An 18415-nucleotide genomic window follows, 5' to 3' on the forward strand; every position below is an offset into this window, starting at 1 on the left:
CAAAATTAGCGTCTAACCTCTCTTAGCCATGTATTCTACACACTGAAATCTGATCTTTAAAAAAAACAAAACAAAACAAAGTATAGTTACCATCAGACTATCCTTCTGAAAAATACAAGTTGAGCCAAAAGATTTCTTGGTGTGCATCATTTTGCCAGAAAGATACGACAAGAATCTGGCATATTTACATTTTCTTACATGCCTAATATGTTTCTAGCCCCCAGGGAGGTAATTTTTGTCTGAAACGGTATAAGGTTTCCTGCCTAAGCAGGGGGTTGGATTAGAAGACCTACAAGGTCCCTTCCATCTCTATTATTCTAATTTTAAATATTTGAAAGAAGGATGATGTATCTAGTCACCATCATTTATTGTTGCCAAAATATTTTATTTATCTAGGGACATTTATTTATTTCCTGGCCTTTTTCACTTTGTAATGACTTTTCTTTACCTCTCCTCCTCATTTCTTGCACCTCTTTTTTTAATAAAAAACCTCCCTTCATCCTTTTCAACTTGTGAATATGATAACAATCTGTTTTCATTCTTTAGACTATATGGGTGTAGCCGGCAGGAACCTGTGGTTGAAGTTCTATCTTCTGGCCCAGTCATGTCTATTGTATGGAAGAAGGGGATGTATAGCTACTATGATCCTTTCATACTCTCTGCTCAGGCTGTGCCCTTTGAAGGTAAACAAGGATATGGGCAGAAAGAGATACAAAATGTAGATTGCATTGGGGTTCTTATAAAGATCTGTCTTCTTGCATATTTTCCAGTTACTGAAAAATTGTGCTGTGATTAGACATAGTACACTCTAGGTAAGAACCAGTGGTGGGTTGCCCCCGGTTCGCCCCAGTTTGGGTGAATCGGTAGTGGTGGTGGCGGGAGGCTCCGCCCACCTGCCCAGATGTCATCAAAAACTATCTGCGCATGTGCAGAAGCACCGTGTGCTCGCAAAGCGCAAAGCAAGCGCACTCACCTGCGCGCTACCGATAGCAAACCGGTAGCCCTGGTTTTTGAAACCCACTACTGGTAAGAACAGAAGGATGTGATTCAGCATGGACTGGGCTGTCTATAGGCCTATTCAGTATATACTGTAAATGAAATATACTGTGCAATTATACTGAGGAACTTTGACATGACCCAATTGGGAATATTAAAAGTCTGGAGAACCCTGGTTCTTCCCTCAGCTAAACTGCAATTGTACTTTGCTACCTGGTTGTCTTCTTCATGCAATTGTACTTTGCTACTTCAGTTGTCTTCCTCAAATGGGCATTTTTGTTATTATCATAACAACAAAAGGGTTAGGGACTAGTTTGTTTTTTTTTCCAAAACTTTCCCGTCCCCAGCTCCTGCTACAATAAGTAAATATAAATGTAGAAAACTACCTAGTCTTTTGCTTTTGTTTTGCATCTTCTCATTGGTTAGCTGGAAGGAGCAGTGGCTGGCAGCATGGTAGGACAGAGTGTAGCTGTGGTAGGAAACAGCTGAAGACAGGGAGTTCTTGTAACCTGAGATCATAAGCATAGCTCATAAAGCCTTCAAAACGTTCAAATTTAACCGCTGGTTTTAGGCAGTGGAACTGAGAGATGCAACCTTTTGCTTGATCGTGAGAAGAGTTCACATAGCTGCCTTCTGGAGTAGGCCAGCTACCCAACTTTTTTGTGTATTGGGTTTACATGCCAACCAAGAATTATGGGAAGAGGGTTGTCTAGTACTTCTTTATGTCACCTGGTATGAAAAGGCAGGAAATAAATAATGCTGAGCTGGATAAATTATGGACTGATTCAATGTAAGGCTATTTCATTTTTTTTAGTCAGAGTCCTCTTTCAATATCGGCATCGGGGTGCATAATAACTTGAAGGAGTTTGCTTAAAATGAATCCGTGAATCCAGTTTCAGAAAACAAAATAGTGGATAGTTGGTTTATGAGTAGGTGAAAATGGTAGTCCACGAGTTACAGCCACAATTGAGCCCAAAATTTATGTTGCTAAGTGTCCCATTTTATGACTTTTCTTGCCACAGTTGTTAAGTGAATCATTGCATATGTTAAGTTAGTAACATGGTTGTCAAGTCAATCTGGATTCCCCATTGACTTTGCTTGTCGGGTCGCAAAAGCAGATCACATGATCCCAGGATACTGCAACTATCATAAATATGAGTCAGTTGCCAAGACTTCTGACTTTTAATCGCGTGACCTAGGGATGCTGCAACGGTCATAAGCGTGAAAAATGGTCATAAGTCACTTTTTTCAGTGCTGTTGTAACTTTGGTTACTAAATGAACTGTTGTAAGTTGAAGACTATCTGTATACACATGTGCACCAATCATAGACAAAGCTACACCAAAGGAATGGTCAATCAAACCCCAATTATGGGGAAATGTCTTTATAACTAGCAGGTTTTAGATAGGTCGGGGTTATGCATCTTGGATGTACATTGATTGACTGTAGTTCTCCAAGAAAAAAGCTACAGATTGAAGCTTTTTCTAAGAATTGTGTAACTAGAGATTTGTAAATACCAATCTCCAGGATTTAGCATCACCTCTGCCGCTGTACTTTCATCATGGCCACTGCTATTGAGCCTTGGTTTTTTTAATTTATTTGTTTATTAATCAATCAAATTTATCTAGCTGCCCATTTCACCAAAGGTGACTAACAAGAAATAGATAAAACCACATATAAAAAACCCCCAACAATATAAAAATCATTTCAAAAATGAATATTAAAAAAAGCAGAGATACAAACTCTAGGTACAGAGGATAAGAATAACCAGCACAGCATTATTTATTTCCTGCCATTTAAATAAGTCTCCAGTTCCCTGGGAGCCTCAGGCCTGATAACATAACCAGGTCTTGGGGATCTTCTGGAATGTCAAAAGAGATGAAGCCAATCTAATTTAAAGAATGTTCCTTAAGGTGGACATCGTAGCAGAGAAGGAGAAGCATCGGAGCTTGGACATAAGATAGGTTAGCTGGAGATGAACCTTATCGGGGATGGGCTTCAAAAATTTTAGCAATGGGTTCTCTGCCCAGTTGCTGGGTGGGCATGGCCATGGTGGGCGTAGCCTAGTCGGCCTCCTGCACCACAGCGGGGGGAGGGTTTGCCTTCTCCAGGTTCTGGAGGCTTTCCTTAAGCATCCGGGAGAGTGAAAACAGCCTCCCCAGGCTCCAGAGGCCTGTTTCTGGCCTTTCCAAACTTCTGGTAGGCCTGTTTTTTGCCCTCCCCGAGGCTCTGCAAGCCCCTGCACTTACCTGCATCTAAAACAGGCCGCGTGGGGACACTTGGGAGGGGAAGGGAGGGGTGGGCGGGGCCAGCCAGGACTGGGATTTGGGAGTTCTCCAAACTGCACAGAATCTTAGCTACAGGTTCTCCCGAACCCCTGCAAATCCCCAGCAGCCCACCCCTGAACCTTATCCTATTAAATCTGGACCTCACAGTAAAGTAATATCTGGAAGTTAGAAAAGATTGAAGAATAAGTTGCCAGTTAAGTTTTATAAAATATATCCCAGTCCACGGTGCTAGTAATGAAGTGCTAATAGCATTATTAGAAGAATCTTGGTGACTGCCCCCTAAGGAAGGACTCCGAATCCTTCCGGAGTTGGCAAATGGGCCGTTTTCAGCCTCCGGAGGGCCTCCAGGGGGAAGGCTGTTTTCGCCCTCCCCAGACTCCTAGAAAGGTTCTGGAGACTGGGGACAGCAAAAAACGGGCCTACTGTGCCATCGTGTGCCAGGAGCGGGAGAAGCGGGGGGTCACGTGCGCATGCTCGGTGCCAGGGTGCATAAAATTATGGGTGTGGGCACACACACCTGTGACACCCACCCACCCCGCTCCTGGCACGCGATGGCAAAAAGGTTAGCCATCGCTGGTCTACTATGTTAGTATTTGTATTAAATATCCTCATTTTTTTTGTCAAAATAATAAACATGAGCAATATTTTCTGTGGGACCCAGTAAGTGTGACAATGCTGCTGTCTTTTCAGCCTGCCAGATGAATCTAACACTGAAAGAAAGCTGGGGACGGCAAGGGAACATCAAGACTCCTTACTACCCAAGTTACTATGCACCAAATACACAATGCACTTGGCACATGATGGTATGATTTTGGCTGTTCCTAAGCAAAACCGAGCTGGGTGTACTTTTATACTTAAATAAGAGAATCCAAATGCTGTAGACAATATACCTTTACTTTGTTATTGTAAATTCTTATTATCTTTATATTTGACTTCCCCAAAACTTGTACTGAGCACTGCACATAAACAGATAGTTAAGACCATTCAGTTGAAAGAATGGAGATTTGAATTTCTGTGTATTGAAAAGTCTTAAAGTCATATTTTATAAGCCCTTACTGATCTCACCAAGGATGTATTTTAATATGGTTTGTTTTGTATTTTAGGAAAACTGTTTTCCTCTTCCCCTCTTTCTCAGCCCTCATGCTTTGTAACACTCATTTTTGTATTTAAGAACTAGGGATAAAGCTCTGTTTCTGTATGTATGTAAATAAAACTCTCAGCAGTTTTCAATGTCATAAAAGAGCCAACTATGTGTAGTGATTAAGGCATCAGGCTAAAAACTGAGAGGCCATGAATTTTAGTCCTGCCTTAGCAGTGGCACTTAGACTTATATACCACTTCATAATGCTTTACAGCCCTCTCTAAATCCTCTCCTAGACCTAAAGCCAGCTGGGTGAATCTCTCTCATCCCTGGGAAGGCGGCAGTAGCAAGGTTTCCTAAAAACCTTGCCAAGAAAACAGGAGTGACCAGGGGTGGGCTTCAAAAATTTTAGCAAGGGGTTCTCTGCCCGGCTGCTGGGTGGGTGTCGCCATGGTGGCCATGGCCTAGTCGGCCTCCTGCACCCTGGGGGGTGCGTTTTTGCCCTCCCCGGGCTCCAGAGGCTTTCCTTGAGCCTCCGGGGGGTGAAAGCCTCCCCAGACTCCGGAAGCCCTCTGGAGCCCTTTCCGAATTTCTGGTAGGCCCGTTTTTCACCATCCCTGAGCCTCTGTGCGCGTCCTGTACTTACTTGCATCCAAAACGGGCACATGGGGACTCCTGGGAGGGGAGGGGAGGGGAGAGGTGGGCGGGGCCAGCCAGGAATGGGATTTGGGGGTTCTCCGAACTGCACAGAATCTTAGCTAGAGGTTCTCTCGAACCCCTGCGAACCCCCAGCAGCCCACCCCTGGCAGTGACTTTCCAGACTGATTCAAAGGCACATACTCACACAAATGCCTATACCATCCACTGCATTTCCTTTTTTGTAGGTTCCATCTCTGGAATATGGAGTTGTTCTTTGGTTTGATGCTTACACTCTCAGGAGGCAGAAGTACGACCTTCCATGTACTCAAGGCCAATGGACCATCCAGAACAGAAAGTAAGGAATCTACAAACATCTTGGTATGTTCATCTTACAGGAATGACTTAGAAGAAACCATACCTATGATTGTAAAACAAATAGGAAGGCTTTTTTTAAAAAAAAAAAAAAGACTTGACTTTCCTACCTGAATATTAGCTATCCAACCTAGCCAGCGTGCTGCTTTTTAGGAATTATAAAAAGGGCCAGGTTTGAGAATTTTTTTTATTTAAAAGTCTCTTTTGCTATATTTTAGAAGTGGAAGAGAATTTAGAAGTGGAAGAGAAGAATTAGTAGTGGAAGACAAGCAATTAAAGATGAACAATGCAGTCTTTAGATATGCTTCATCAGAGTAAGCTTCAATAGATTCAGCAGGACTTAAATTTACAAAATGCATCTGAGTTCATGAAACATCTTTTCCACAAAGAAATTGGATGGTTTTATAACTTTTGTAAAATCAGACTCTTGCTAGCTGTAAGTTAAATTCTATAATGAAATTGCTCTCTTCCTGAATACTCCAGCTCATTGTTAAATGACTTGGAATTATATTTCAGACTGAGTTTCCCTTCATCTCTGCTATCCATCACTCAAGGATGTGACTCTTGAGAAATGATTTCTTTATCTGCTTCTGCTGCTTTGTATCTTCCGTGCATTGAGTTCTTGGGACTCTGTGCAGTTAACAACTGCATGATGGAAAGATATTCAGAATATACAATTTTCCATTTTTGCTATATTCTCGATGCTAAGGAAAATTGCTCTTGCTAGATTTCTGGTAATAATTCATTTTTTTAAAAGAAAAAGTGATTACCTTAAAGATATTGAAAAACAACATCCAATTCCCCCTGCTCCCCTAACAGCTGGATAGTTTTTTTGCTATATAATTACATTACTTAAACTGGCTCAATTTTAAAAAGAAATCAAAGTTTAAATATGGTCTCAGGTTTGTAATTCATTTCCTCCACTTTTTCAACATTATACTTTCATCAGGTGAGCCTTCTTCCTGCTGCCACAGTTTATAGCTCTCTTCCTCATTTTTAAAAACAAGGCCTGGATGGTCTCAGAATTTATTTTTGGCTGGGGGAGGGGGTGTTTAGCAACTTGGGTTCTAGTGTCCGAGTTGTGTCCACAGCTAATGCCAATATTAGGGTGCATATACTGTATAGCTGATCCTGGAAGACAGTAACTTATTTTATCCACTGGGGGAATTGTAGGTACCCCTATTTTTTGGAGTGTAAGACACACCGGAGTATAAGACGCACCTTAGTTTTTGGGGAGGAAAATAGGCAGAAAAAATTCTGCTTACCAGGTATACATCTGGCTAGTCCTTAGCCTGGTCAGCTTCAGCACATTAATTGGGGCTGGTTGGGGCTAAAAAACAACTTCTTAAAGCACAGCTGATCGTCGGAGGGAGCAGCAATTAGAAAAGCAGGAAAGCACGGAAGATCGCTACCTTTGCATTGGGGCTGAAAAACAGCTTCAAAATCACAGCTGATCCTTGGAGGGACCTCCAGTGACTAAAGCAGGCAAAGCGTTGAAGGGGTAAGAGAAGGTAGCAGCTGTTCCAGATAGCCATTTTGGGCACCATGCGGAGTTACATTCAGAGTATAAGATGCACCCAAATTTTTAGCCTTTTTAGGAGGGAAAAAAGTGTGTGTTATACTCCAAAAATACGCTAATTTTACAATGGCAGATGTCTCACAGTCTTCATTACCAGCAAGCCTGGCTGTTGGAAGGATCCAGAAGATGATTTTGACCTTCTCTTGCTCCCTAAATTTCATGACATCTTTCTTCCTATACCCTTGGTATTTTCAGAGGCAAGATGGTTGATTGTGATTTATGACCCGTCTTTTTTTAAAAAAAATCTAGATTCTGTGGTCTGCGGATTTTGCAAGCCTATGCCGAAAGAATCCCTGTGATGTCTAGAGCTGGTGTCACCATCAACTTTACTTCTCAGATCTCCCTAACAGGGCCTGGAGTGTGGGCTGCTTACAGTCTATATAATCAGTCAGACCGTGAGTATATAGTAGTCTCTAAAACATACCGTTCAGCTAACTGGAAACTTGTGGAAAAATCAACGCATGCCTTGTTATGAATGTTGCCACTGTGACTGAACATGAATCAAGGGCCAAACTTGATTCAGACTAATGGGGAACTGGATGCTTTACAGCAGAACATCAATATTATTTAATTGCAGGGGACATTTCCCTAAATGGCCTAGAATGCAGTCTTTTGCATGATCAGCACTACACTTGCAGGTTTTTAATATTCTGCCATAGATCTGGACTCCTGCCTCAGCTTGCTGCCAGATCTATCACAAGGGGAAGGGGGGAGTTTCTGCTGTTTTCTGGTACCATCCACACAAACTAATTTCCGCTTCTTAAAAGCACAACACTTTAACCATATAAATTGGTACTTTAAATTAGAAAAAAATTCAGATAATATTCTGCTCTCTTCTGTGATGGACAGACTTCATCTTAGATCCCACTAAAACAGTGATGGCTAACTTTTTCAGCACCGAGTGCCCAAAGCACATGTGTGTGCACGAATAAATGTGTGTGCGTGCCCACACCCATAATGCAATGCACACATGAACCCCCCTGCAAGCCCCACCTCCCGCGTACATGTGTGACCCCCATGTGATTCCCCCATGCATGCACCCCATGCATGCACATGTGTGCATGTCCCCATGCACACGTGCATGACCTCTGCACAATCACGTGTGAACCCACATGTATGCCCCTGTATACATACGCATCTCCCGCATGCGCTTTGCCCACCGCTCATGCATGGCAGAGACCCAAAAACCAGCTGGCTGGCAGGAGGCATGAGTGTATGCACGGCAGAGTGGAGCTGGGGTGACGGCTCGTGTGCCCGCAGAGAGGGCTCTGCGTGCCACCAATATCATGCGTGCCATAGGTTCACCATCACGGCACTAAAATGTCAGAACTAAATGCAACACCAAACACTGACATTCCAAATGTGCCCATGGTTTTAACTCATAGTCAGGGGTGTCAAACTGGTGGCCTGCGGGCCAGATGTGTCATGTGCAGGCCACGCCCACCCCAGCTCCATAAATCATGAAACATCACGTGACAGCAACATGACATGGCAAGTTTGACACCTGTGTCATATGGTAGATAGTGGTGCACTGTTCTCCAGCTTTTAAAATGTGACCGCCAGTTTTGGTATAGTGTTAAGGCTGGTGCCAGGCTAGAAGCCAGAAGACAATGAGTTTTAGTTCCATCTTAGCACAGAATCAGCTAGATGTTGTTGGCTAGCTCTTTTAGCTTCAGCTCTAGGAACTGTTTCTGAGATTCTTGCAAAGAAAATAGCAGGCACTAGTCTTGGTAATCACTAGGAAATGCACAAGACTGCGTTGAAGGCCCATACACACACGCACAAACAAACACATGTATGCACGCACTCAAATGCTTACATCATCACTCAGTCTTCTAAAAATGAGTTTCCTCGTTCCTAATTTTACAGCTACTACTATTTATTATTATTATTTATTTTTATTTTATCAAATTTATATACCGCCCTACTCCCGAAGGACTCAAGGCGGTGAACAGCCAAAAGATAAAACACATAAATTACAAAATTTAAAAGACAGTGTAAAACCAATTAGATAATTTGGCCCGGGACAAATTAAAACACCCCCAATATTTAAGACAAATTTAAAATTTACAATTTAAAAAGTTAAAAGGGGAAAAGTTAGGCCAGGCCGGCCTGTTGAAATAAAAAAGTCTTGAGGGCACGGCGGAAGGTGCGTAGATCCGGGATCCTCCGTATCTCCGGGGAGAGCTCATTCCAGATAGCAGGTGCCCCCACAGAGAAGGCTCTCCCCCTGAGGGCCGCCAGTCGACACTGTTTGGCCGACGGCACCCAGAGGAACCCCTCTCTATGAGAGCGTACTGGCCGGTGAGAGGCTACTGGTGGCAGCAGGCGGTCCTGTAAATATCCAGGTCCTAAGCCATGGAGTGCTCTAAAGGTGGTAACCAAAACCTTGAAGCGCACCCGGAAGACCACTGGGAGCCAGTGCAGCTCGCGCAGGAGAGGTGTTACATGGGAACACCATGTTGCTCCCATAACCACCCATGCGGCCGCACTCTGCACCAGTTGGAGCCTCCAGGTGCTCCTCAAGGGGAGCCCCATGTAGAGAGCATAGCAGTAGTCCAGTGACAAGGGCATGAGTGACCATGCGTAAGGAGTCCTGATCTAGAAAGGGACGCAACTGGTGAATCAGGCAAACCTGATGAAAAGTCCTCCCGGGCAGAGCCGTCAAGTGCTCTTCTAAAGACAGCCGTAAATCCAGGAGGACACCCAAGATGCGAGCCCTGGGGGGTAATGACTCGCTCCCAATAGTCAGTGATGGCACCAACTGACTATATCGGGATGCCGGAAACCACAGCCACTCGGTCTTGGATGGGTTGAGCCTGAGTCTGTTTCTCCCCATCCAGATCTGCATGGCCTCCAGGCATCGGAACATCACTTCAAGGGCATAATTGGGGTGGTCCAGGGTGGAGATGTACAGCTGAGTATCATCAGCGTACTGATGGTATTTCACCCCAAAACCACGGATGATCTCACCCAGTGGCTTCACATAAATGTTGAACAGAAGGGGCAAGAGGACCAACCCCTGTGGCACCCCACATATAAGGCGCCTCGTGATTGACCTCTGCCCCCCTGCCAACACAGACTGTGACTGGTCGGAGAGAAAGGAGGAGAACCACCGCAACACAGTGCCCCCCACCCCCAACTCTTCCAACTGGTGCAGCATGATACCATGGTCAATGGTATCAAAAGCCGCTGAGAGATCTAACAGGACCAGGACAGAGGAGCAACCCCTGTCCTGAGCCCTCCAGAGATCATCAACCAACGCGACCAATGCCGTTTCCGTGCTGTACCCAGGCCTGAAGCCCGACTGGAATGGATCCAGATAAACCGTTTCATCCAGGTGCTGGGGAAGCTCTCGCGCAACCACACTCTCAACAACCTTCGCCACAAAGCGAAGGTTGGAGACTAGACGATAATTTGCTAACTTTGCCGGATCCAGGGAAGGCTTCTTGAGGAGAGGCCTCACCACTGCCTCTTTCAAGGCGGCGGGAAAGTCACCCTCACCCAATGAAGCATTTATAATTCCCTGGAGCCAGTCTCGTGTCACCTCCCGAGAAGCCAGCACCAACCAGGAGGGGCACGGGTCCAACAAACATGTGGTCGCATTCAGTCTACCCAGAATCCTGTCCATGTCACTGGGAGTCACAGGGTCAAACTCTTCCCAGATAACGTTCTCAAGACCTGCCTCTACCATGCCCCCTGAATCTACCCAGTCGGAGTCCAGGTCTTCCCGAATCTAAGTGATTTTGTCATGCAGATACTGTACAAAATCCTCGGCTCTACCCTCCAAGGGGTCCTCCCACACTCCCTGGTGAAGCAAAGAGTGGGTCACCCTAAACTGGGCGGCCGGGCGATTATCTGATGACGCAATAAGAGCGGCAAAATAATTACATTTTGCCACTTTTATCGCCACTAGGTAAGTCTTAATATGAGATCTTACCAGTGTTCGGTTGGATTCAGAAAGGCTGGCCCTCCAACTGCTCTCCAGGCGTCTTTTCCGGCGCTTCATCTCCCTCAGCTCCTCAGTAAACCAAGGAGCCAGATGAGTCTGGCGCCGGGTCAGAGGCCGCAAAGGCATGACCCGATCCAAAGCTCCAGCAGCCGCCCTATCCCAGGTGGCCACTAGGTCTCCAGTCGAGGCATGAGCCAGAGCCTCAGGGAATGGCCCAAGCTCCGTCTGGAACCTATCAGGCTCCATCAGGCACCTGGGGCAGAACCATCTCATCGGTTCCACCTTCCTGCGGTGAGGTGTGGCGGTTCAAAGGTCAAGACGAAGGAGGGAGTGATCTGACCATGACAAGGGCTCAATTGCTATGTCCCCTATCTCGAGATCACTCAACCACTGTCCAGAGACAAAAACCAGGTCCAGCGTGTTTCCCCCCGTGTGAGTAAGGCCATGAATTAGCTGGGTCAGGTCCATAGCTGTCATGGAAGCCATGGACTCCTGAGCCACCTCAGACGTCTACTACTACATGGATTAAAAGACTTTTATGGATTTAACACTATATTGATAATAATCATTTATTGCGGACAGGGGAATCTTTCATTCTCAGGTTTCAAATTATATTATAGATTCAATTTCATATAGAATTAGAAATAGATTGGAAGCACAGCACAATATTTCAATATTTAAACTGAATTTTGAAAATGCATTAAAAACCAACTAATATTCCACTTTATTTTCCATTTTTTTAAAAAAAGCATGCCCCAGAGAGTTCCTTTGCCTTGTAAATGGTTTATGTGTGCCAGCTTGTGATGGAATTGAAGACTGTCCCAATGGGCTAGATGAGAGAAACTGTGGTGAGCAATGCTTTATCATTTCCCTCGTCTTCACATTGTACGTGATTTTTGTTAGTAAGTAACTGTTCTTTTTGAGCAAGAGGATCTCTGCGGGTGACATGTGCTTTTCTCCTATCTATGAGTCAGCTTCTTCAAAACATATTGAACATTACACTTTCAGAATCACTTGAAGTTTCTATGAGGCACCCATTGGTGAGAAACAGTTGGTTGCTATGGGAAAGGAGATCTATAAATGAAGAAATAGATGCCACATTCATGAACTGGTCTGTCATTTTGCTATGAACCCCACTGGCAGAACCTGAACATGGGAAAGTAGACATACATTTTCACACACAATCAAACATACAATTTCAAAAAAACACATTATCTTACCATGTGAATTGATAAACATCATTGCTGGTTGATTTAAGTCTGTAACTCCTTCTAAAAATCACATTCTAGCTTCCTCTTTTTCTTTATGATTTTCTTTTTAAAAAAAAACATATCCAAAAAGGAGACTATGCTCTAGGAAACATTTATTACTTATATGTTTTCTGTGTGTGTGTGTGTGTGTGTGTGTGTGTGTGTGTGTGTGTGTGTATGTGTGTGTGTCTCTGTGTGTGCATCTGTGTGTATAGATGTGAAAAAGATCTTGGGATAGTAGTTAATTGAATGTGAGCTGACATGTAGTTGCTGCAAAACAGCAAATGTAAATGTAAAATATATGTTCATATAAAGTACAGTTGGCTGATTTTCAAAAGCAGTGCTATACTGGATGGCCAGTGAAAATTCACTTATTCTATAAAAATAACATAAAGGCAAAGGCCTTTCAAATGATCACAGACACAAAAAGACGCATAAAAATACATTGGGTATTGGGGGCCATTTGTATCGTCTCCCTTTTTCATCCCTGTTGCTCTTCTGCCTCCTGATTTTTCTTCTTTCTTTTCTTTATGTTTTGCAATTTTCTAGTCTGCCCTGCAAAATTTCAGTGTCAGGAAGACAGCATGTGCATCGAGTTCTCCAAGCTCTGTGATAAACATCTAGATTGCATCAATGGGAGTGACGAGGAGCAATGCAATGAAGGTATAGAATCAAGAACATCTATTAAAGAAACTTTCTAGAATCTGCTATCCTCAGAAATCACATTAACTGAGATAGAGCCATGGAGCCGCACTGGCTAGAAAGTAGTATTGCAGGCTAACTGCCGACTGCCAGCAGTTTGATCCTGACAGGCTCAAGGTTGGCTCAGACTTCTATTCTTACAAGGTTGATAAAACGAGGATCCAGATTGTTAGAGGTAATATGCTGACTCTGTAAACATATTAGAGAGGGCTGTAAAGCACTCTGAAGCAGTGTATAAGTGCTATTACTATAGTATGAGACATGAAGTTTTACACATTTGGAGGACACTAGATTGGGGGGAAATGTAAATGTATTGCATTTAATATATCCATATAAATAGGATATATAGGATAGGACAGTGATGGCTAACCTTTTTGCCATTGCGTGCCAGTAGGGGGGCAGGGGGGGTCACACGTACGGATACCCACATCCACAATTCTATGCCCCCTGCACATGCGCGCACATCCTCCCCCCGCTTCTGGCACATGATGGCCCGGTAGGCCAGTTTTTCTCTCTCACCTGGCTCCAGAGCCTTTCTAGGAGTCTGGGGAGGGCGAAAATGCCCCCCCCGGAGGCCCTCCAGAGGCCAGAAATGGCCTGCTTGCCAATTTTCAGTGGGCCCAGAAGGCCCGAAAATCAGCTGGCCAGTGCATGCATATGCACCGGAGCTGAGCTCATGTGCCCACTGATATGTCATAGATATACAGGAGATATATTCCTGGAGTGGTAATGGCAGTTGTGAAAAAGAACTTGGGATAGTAGTCAATTTAATGTGAGCTGACATGTAATGCTGCTGCAAAAAAAGCAAATGTAAATTTAGATTATATCAATGGAAAGTATAATTTTCAAATCAAGGGAAGGAATCATTCCACTCTTATTCTGAACCGATCAGATCCCGTTGTTTCCTATTTTGTGCACCACATTCTTGAAATGCCTGAAAGGAAACCACTTGAGTGAAGGTCAAGACCTGCTCTTTCTTATTCCAGAACACAGGATGTGAAATTAATGATTTAAGACATAGGAAGTCAAATTTCAGTTAAATGTTAAGGGGGGGGGGAATTTCCTAACAGTTAAAATAGCTCAGCTGTGAAGCCAATTATCTTTTACTGGAAGTTCAAGCAGAGGCTCTACCATCTTGATGGTTGGACTTGATGACCTAAGTGGATTCTTGAAGGTTGGACTGGATGGCCTAAGTGACTCCTTCCATATGATTCCATCTGCATTCTTAAACAGCCCAGCTTGCCTTGTTTGTAGCTTTGTTTTCAGAGTACAAATTGTTCCTTAATATAAAAGCAATGGGCCCTGATGTTGTGATTGTCACTTTCTTTTCACCATTATCATACCTTTGAGACTGAGCTTCATGACTGTAATCAAGTGCAGCTGTTAGGTAATTTGTGGACCCACTGATACTGCCAAGTTATAACTCCCAGCCAACATGGTTAATTACTAACATTTCTGGACATGGTAATTCATGCACATATGGAAGGTCACCAATTCTCCACCCTGTGAGAAAATTGCAGTACTGCAAATGATAAGAATAAAACCATATTCTTTCCACCACATAATATACCTTTGCAGGAATCCCTTGTGGACTTTACACTTACCAATGTGCTGATGGGAACTGTGTGAAGAAGTCCAACCCTCAATGTGACTCGGTCCCTGATTGCAAGGATCAATCGGATGAAATGCATTGTGGTAAGCAACTAAGTGGAAGAGATCCATCCTAGTCAGAGGAATATTCTAAAACCATCTCAGCTTCTTTTGCTTGGAATGATTCTAATAGCAGAGCTATTCTGCTATTCATTCTGTCAAGGGCTGTTGGCACTAGGCTTCAGTCCTACGCACTAGTCTTTTCCAAATGTTGGGACTGCAGTTCTCAGAACTTTCAACAAGCATGATCGCACATAACTTACCTGGAGGATATTAGTATGCTTTCTGATTTGTGTTGATAGAATTCATAATTCTGGGTGGGTATGAAATGCTATAGCAGATTAATTACATATCCAGTTTGGAGGGACTCAGTATCAAACGGCTATCATGCAGAGTATCAACATGCTCCTTCTGAGTGGAATAATATAAGCCAGTGGTGAAATCCAATTTTTTTTACTACCGGTTCTTGTGGGCGTGGCTTGGTGGGCGTGGTGTGGCTTGGTGGACGTGGCAGGGGAAGAATACTGCAAAATCTCCATTCCCACCCCACTCCAGGGGAAGGATACTGCAAAATCCCCATTCCCTCACCACTCCTGGGGCCAGTCAGAGGTGATATTTGCCAGTTCTCCAAACTACTCAAAATTTCCGCTACCGGTTCTCCGAACTGCTCAAAATTTCCGCTACCGGTTCTCCGAACTGCTCAAAATTTCCGCTACCAGTTCTCCAGAACCTGTCAGAACCTGCTGGATTTCAACCCTGATATAAGCCCAGAAAAGTTTCAGTGAATGGGTGTTATCATGTATATATCGAATCATTCTTGTCACAAGAACAATAATACCCAAGGTATACATTTTCCTTTTCATTGACATCAAAACTTGCATTTTACCCTTTCCTATTCCAATAACTATTTCCCCACATGGATTAATCTATTTTTCCATTTGCAAGGCTCCAAAGGCTGAGTGTGACTGTTTTGGCAAGAAAATATGGTGAATGAAAATGGTATACAGTTTCCTGAGGCAGAAATATTAATTTTAATTTAATTAATTTAAAAATCCATATGTGTTATATGTATTATTTTGTTAGATTTATACCTTGCTTTTCCTCTTAGAGGTCAAAGTGACAGATACAATAGTCTTTCTTCCATTCCCCCAATTTAAAACAATAGACTCCAAATCAGACTGTTGTTTTTCGGTGGCTGATAGTGAACAATGTTACTTGATATGTCTGTTCTTAGTCCAATTTCTTTTATTATTACTGCATACTGTGGTCAACATCAACATTTGTGGGCAAATAGCTGCTGAGCGTAGATTTTTCAGCTGATAATTGGGTAGAAAACTTTGATATTTGAAAAGTAGAGTCTTAGGGGCCACTTTTTATTTAAAATAAACATGATCATTATAAACACATTTACAATGTACAACTTGGACTATGTTCTCACAGAATCTGCTCTTATTTCACAAGAAATAAAGAGATGCAAGTAAAAATCTCATATAATTTGAACAGTTATGAAAATACTTGGGTTTCAAGATTCAGTTAGAAGGAAATACTGTCAAGGCTCTGAAGTCTGAACTGACTTTTTGAATTGGACCAATGATTCCAATCAAATTGTGTTGGGTTTTTATCAAAATTCAGAAAATGTTTTGAATTAGATGCTCAAATTGGAATGCCAATCCAAGAATTCAAACTGAAACCAATCAGCTGCTCCTAATGGAGTCAATCATCAAATTGCACACTCCCAACAATTTGTTCACCAGCATTATATGCCAAGTGATTAATGTACGAGAGCCAATTCAATGTAATTAAGGATTTGGACTGAGTCCAGAGAAACTCAAGTTTGGATCTGCCAATCATTGGCAACCTGTATATATCCTCACAAGAATGGTTGTGAAGATAAAATGAGGGGAGACGCCACTGCCCTAGTACACCAACTTAAACTTCCTCCCAGAGGAAAACCTGAGGCATAAATGCAATGGATGAATGAGTGGTAATCACAAAGGAAAACCTGGATTTTTCTGTAGGCATGATTTTTCAAAACAGGAAAACAAAATCGATCATAAAGAGTCTTGCAAGTACACCTCTCCTCTCCCACACTCTGTTCTACCACTTTCCTTCACTCTTGTCATACTTTCTATTTCCTAAAGTTTCTCTCTTTTTTCTCAGACTGTGGAGTGCAGGAGGCAGGAACACACAGAATTATTGGTGGGGCTCATTCTGTGGAAGGGGAGTGGCCTTGGCAAGCGAGTTTGCAAGTGCGTGGGCACCACCTTTGTGGGGGAACGTTGATTGCAGATCGCTGGGTGATCACTGCAGCTCACTGTTTCCAGGAAGACAGGTAAATAAAAGGGGTGGGTGGCTTAAACCCCATCTTTTTAAATTTGGTGGGGTTTTTTGGTCACACTATCAGATGCACTGGGTTTCCTTAATCAGATAAATTAATAACACTGACCAAATAGTTAAATATATACATTTAGCCCATAGCAAATCCACAATCTTGGGGTAATGTTTTTGCTAGCTTTTTGTTTCTCCTTGTTTAGTGTTCTAGGGTTGCTTCTGGGAGTATACTGCACAACATCCTGTCTGCTATTCTGCCCCACCCCATTGTTTTCCTCTCACCGTTTCTTTTTCAAGATAGGTTCACGTGATAAGAGATGTGTTGGTCTTTTGAGATACCATAGGACTCTTGCATAAAACCGACATGTCTACTCCTTTATTTATAGCCACTATCTAAGCGAATTTTAACTGCTCCTAGTTTCTCTCTTCCTCTTTTCCCTTTCCTCCCTGCAAGCAATTATGTGCTTACAATGTTTTTCCCTTAGGAAGAACATTACAGAAGATGCAATGACCTGTGACTAATGAAATCTTACCCATTAATAAAGCCAGTTCCACAAATTTTGGGTCTTGGGCAGAGTTTGATGAGGTGTTCAGACAGTTTCCTTTCTTCCCTAAACACAGAGTCCTTTGAGCTGTACTTGGAAGCTGGACAAATGAAGTTATCAAGGGAAAAACCAAAGTTGCTTAAGCTATTTCCCACTCTTTTCTTCTGCAGTCATGTTTCCCCCACAGTCTGGACCGTATACCTGGGCAAGCACTTTCTGAATGTCAGTAGCCACAATGAGGTTTCCTTCAAAGTGAACCGCATCCTGCAGCATCCCTACTATGAAGAAGACAGCCACGACTATGACGTGGCTCTGTTGCAGCTTGACCATCCAGTCATCTATTCTGCTTTCATCCAGCCCGTTTGCTTGCCTGCCAGCTCCCACCTCTTTGAGCCTGGCCTCTTGTGTTGGGTCACAGGCTGGGGTGCAGCCAAGGAAGGAGGTACAGTATTTGGTTTGTATGTCCTTAAGGCTCCCTCTTTTTTTAGATTTATAAGGATGTATCAGATATAATCATAGGATCAAAAAAGCATCCTAAGCTTTTGCCAAAAGGAGTGTGCAAAACTTACTAAAAGTTGGCTGGTGAAAGCAAATTCAGCCTCATAGGAATACTACATGTGTGCTAAACTCAGGCCAAGCATTGCAAGGACTTTGCAGTCAGATGCTATCAAGCTCCCTCTAGTGGATCCTTGCATAAATCATGCAAATATCACAGCATACTTGCGAATGCCAGAGTTGACTTCAAGATTTGTTCCTTTCCTTTTTCCCCTCCATAATTACATTAGGTTTGTTCAAGAGGTTCTTCCAAGCATCTGGAATGAAAGCTACTAATTCCAGAACAGCAGCTGCCAGAGGAATAATACCATTGGATTCAACCCATTCTGTTAGGCTCCAATAAGGTGTCTTATTTGCCAAATGGTACCATTCCATTTCTTATTCAATGGAGATTTCCTAAAACAGGGAAATGTGACTATAATGTCACACACTTTTAAGCATGAAGCAGGTAAACATTGACCTGAAAGAACTGTTGC

The 18415-nt window shown here is 43.1% G+C and overlaps 1 protein-coding gene across 1 annotated transcript in view; it reads left to right on the plus strand.

Moving 5' to 3' along the window:
• TMPRSS6 (transmembrane serine protease 6) overlaps positions 1 to 18415 on the plus strand; it is a 33335-nt gene that overhangs the window by 13014 nt on the left and 1906 nt on the right. The window contains exons 8-16 of the mRNA XM_070947390.1: positions 547 to 683; positions 3974 to 4086; positions 5249 to 5358; positions 7204 to 7349; positions 11656 to 11754; positions 12706 to 12819; positions 14437 to 14553; positions 16669 to 16840; positions 17555 to 17826. Of these exons, the coding sequence (XP_070803491.1) occupies positions 547 to 683; positions 3974 to 4086; positions 5249 to 5358; positions 7204 to 7349; positions 11656 to 11754; positions 12706 to 12819; positions 14437 to 14553; positions 16669 to 16840; positions 17555 to 17826 (1280 nt within the window). The remainder of the gene's footprint in view (positions 1 to 546; positions 684 to 3973; positions 4087 to 5248; positions 5359 to 7203; positions 7350 to 11655; positions 11755 to 12705; positions 12820 to 14436; positions 14554 to 16668; positions 16841 to 17554; positions 17827 to 18415) is intronic.

This window comes from Pituophis catenifer, unplaced genomic scaffold, assembly GCF_029215685.1.
Source record: "Pituophis catenifer annectens isolate HBS135680 unplaced genomic scaffold, rPitCat1.0.hap2 SCAF_7, whole genome shotgun sequence".
Lineage (NCBI taxonomy): Eukaryota > Metazoa > Chordata > Lepidosauria > Squamata > Colubridae > Pituophis > Pituophis catenifer.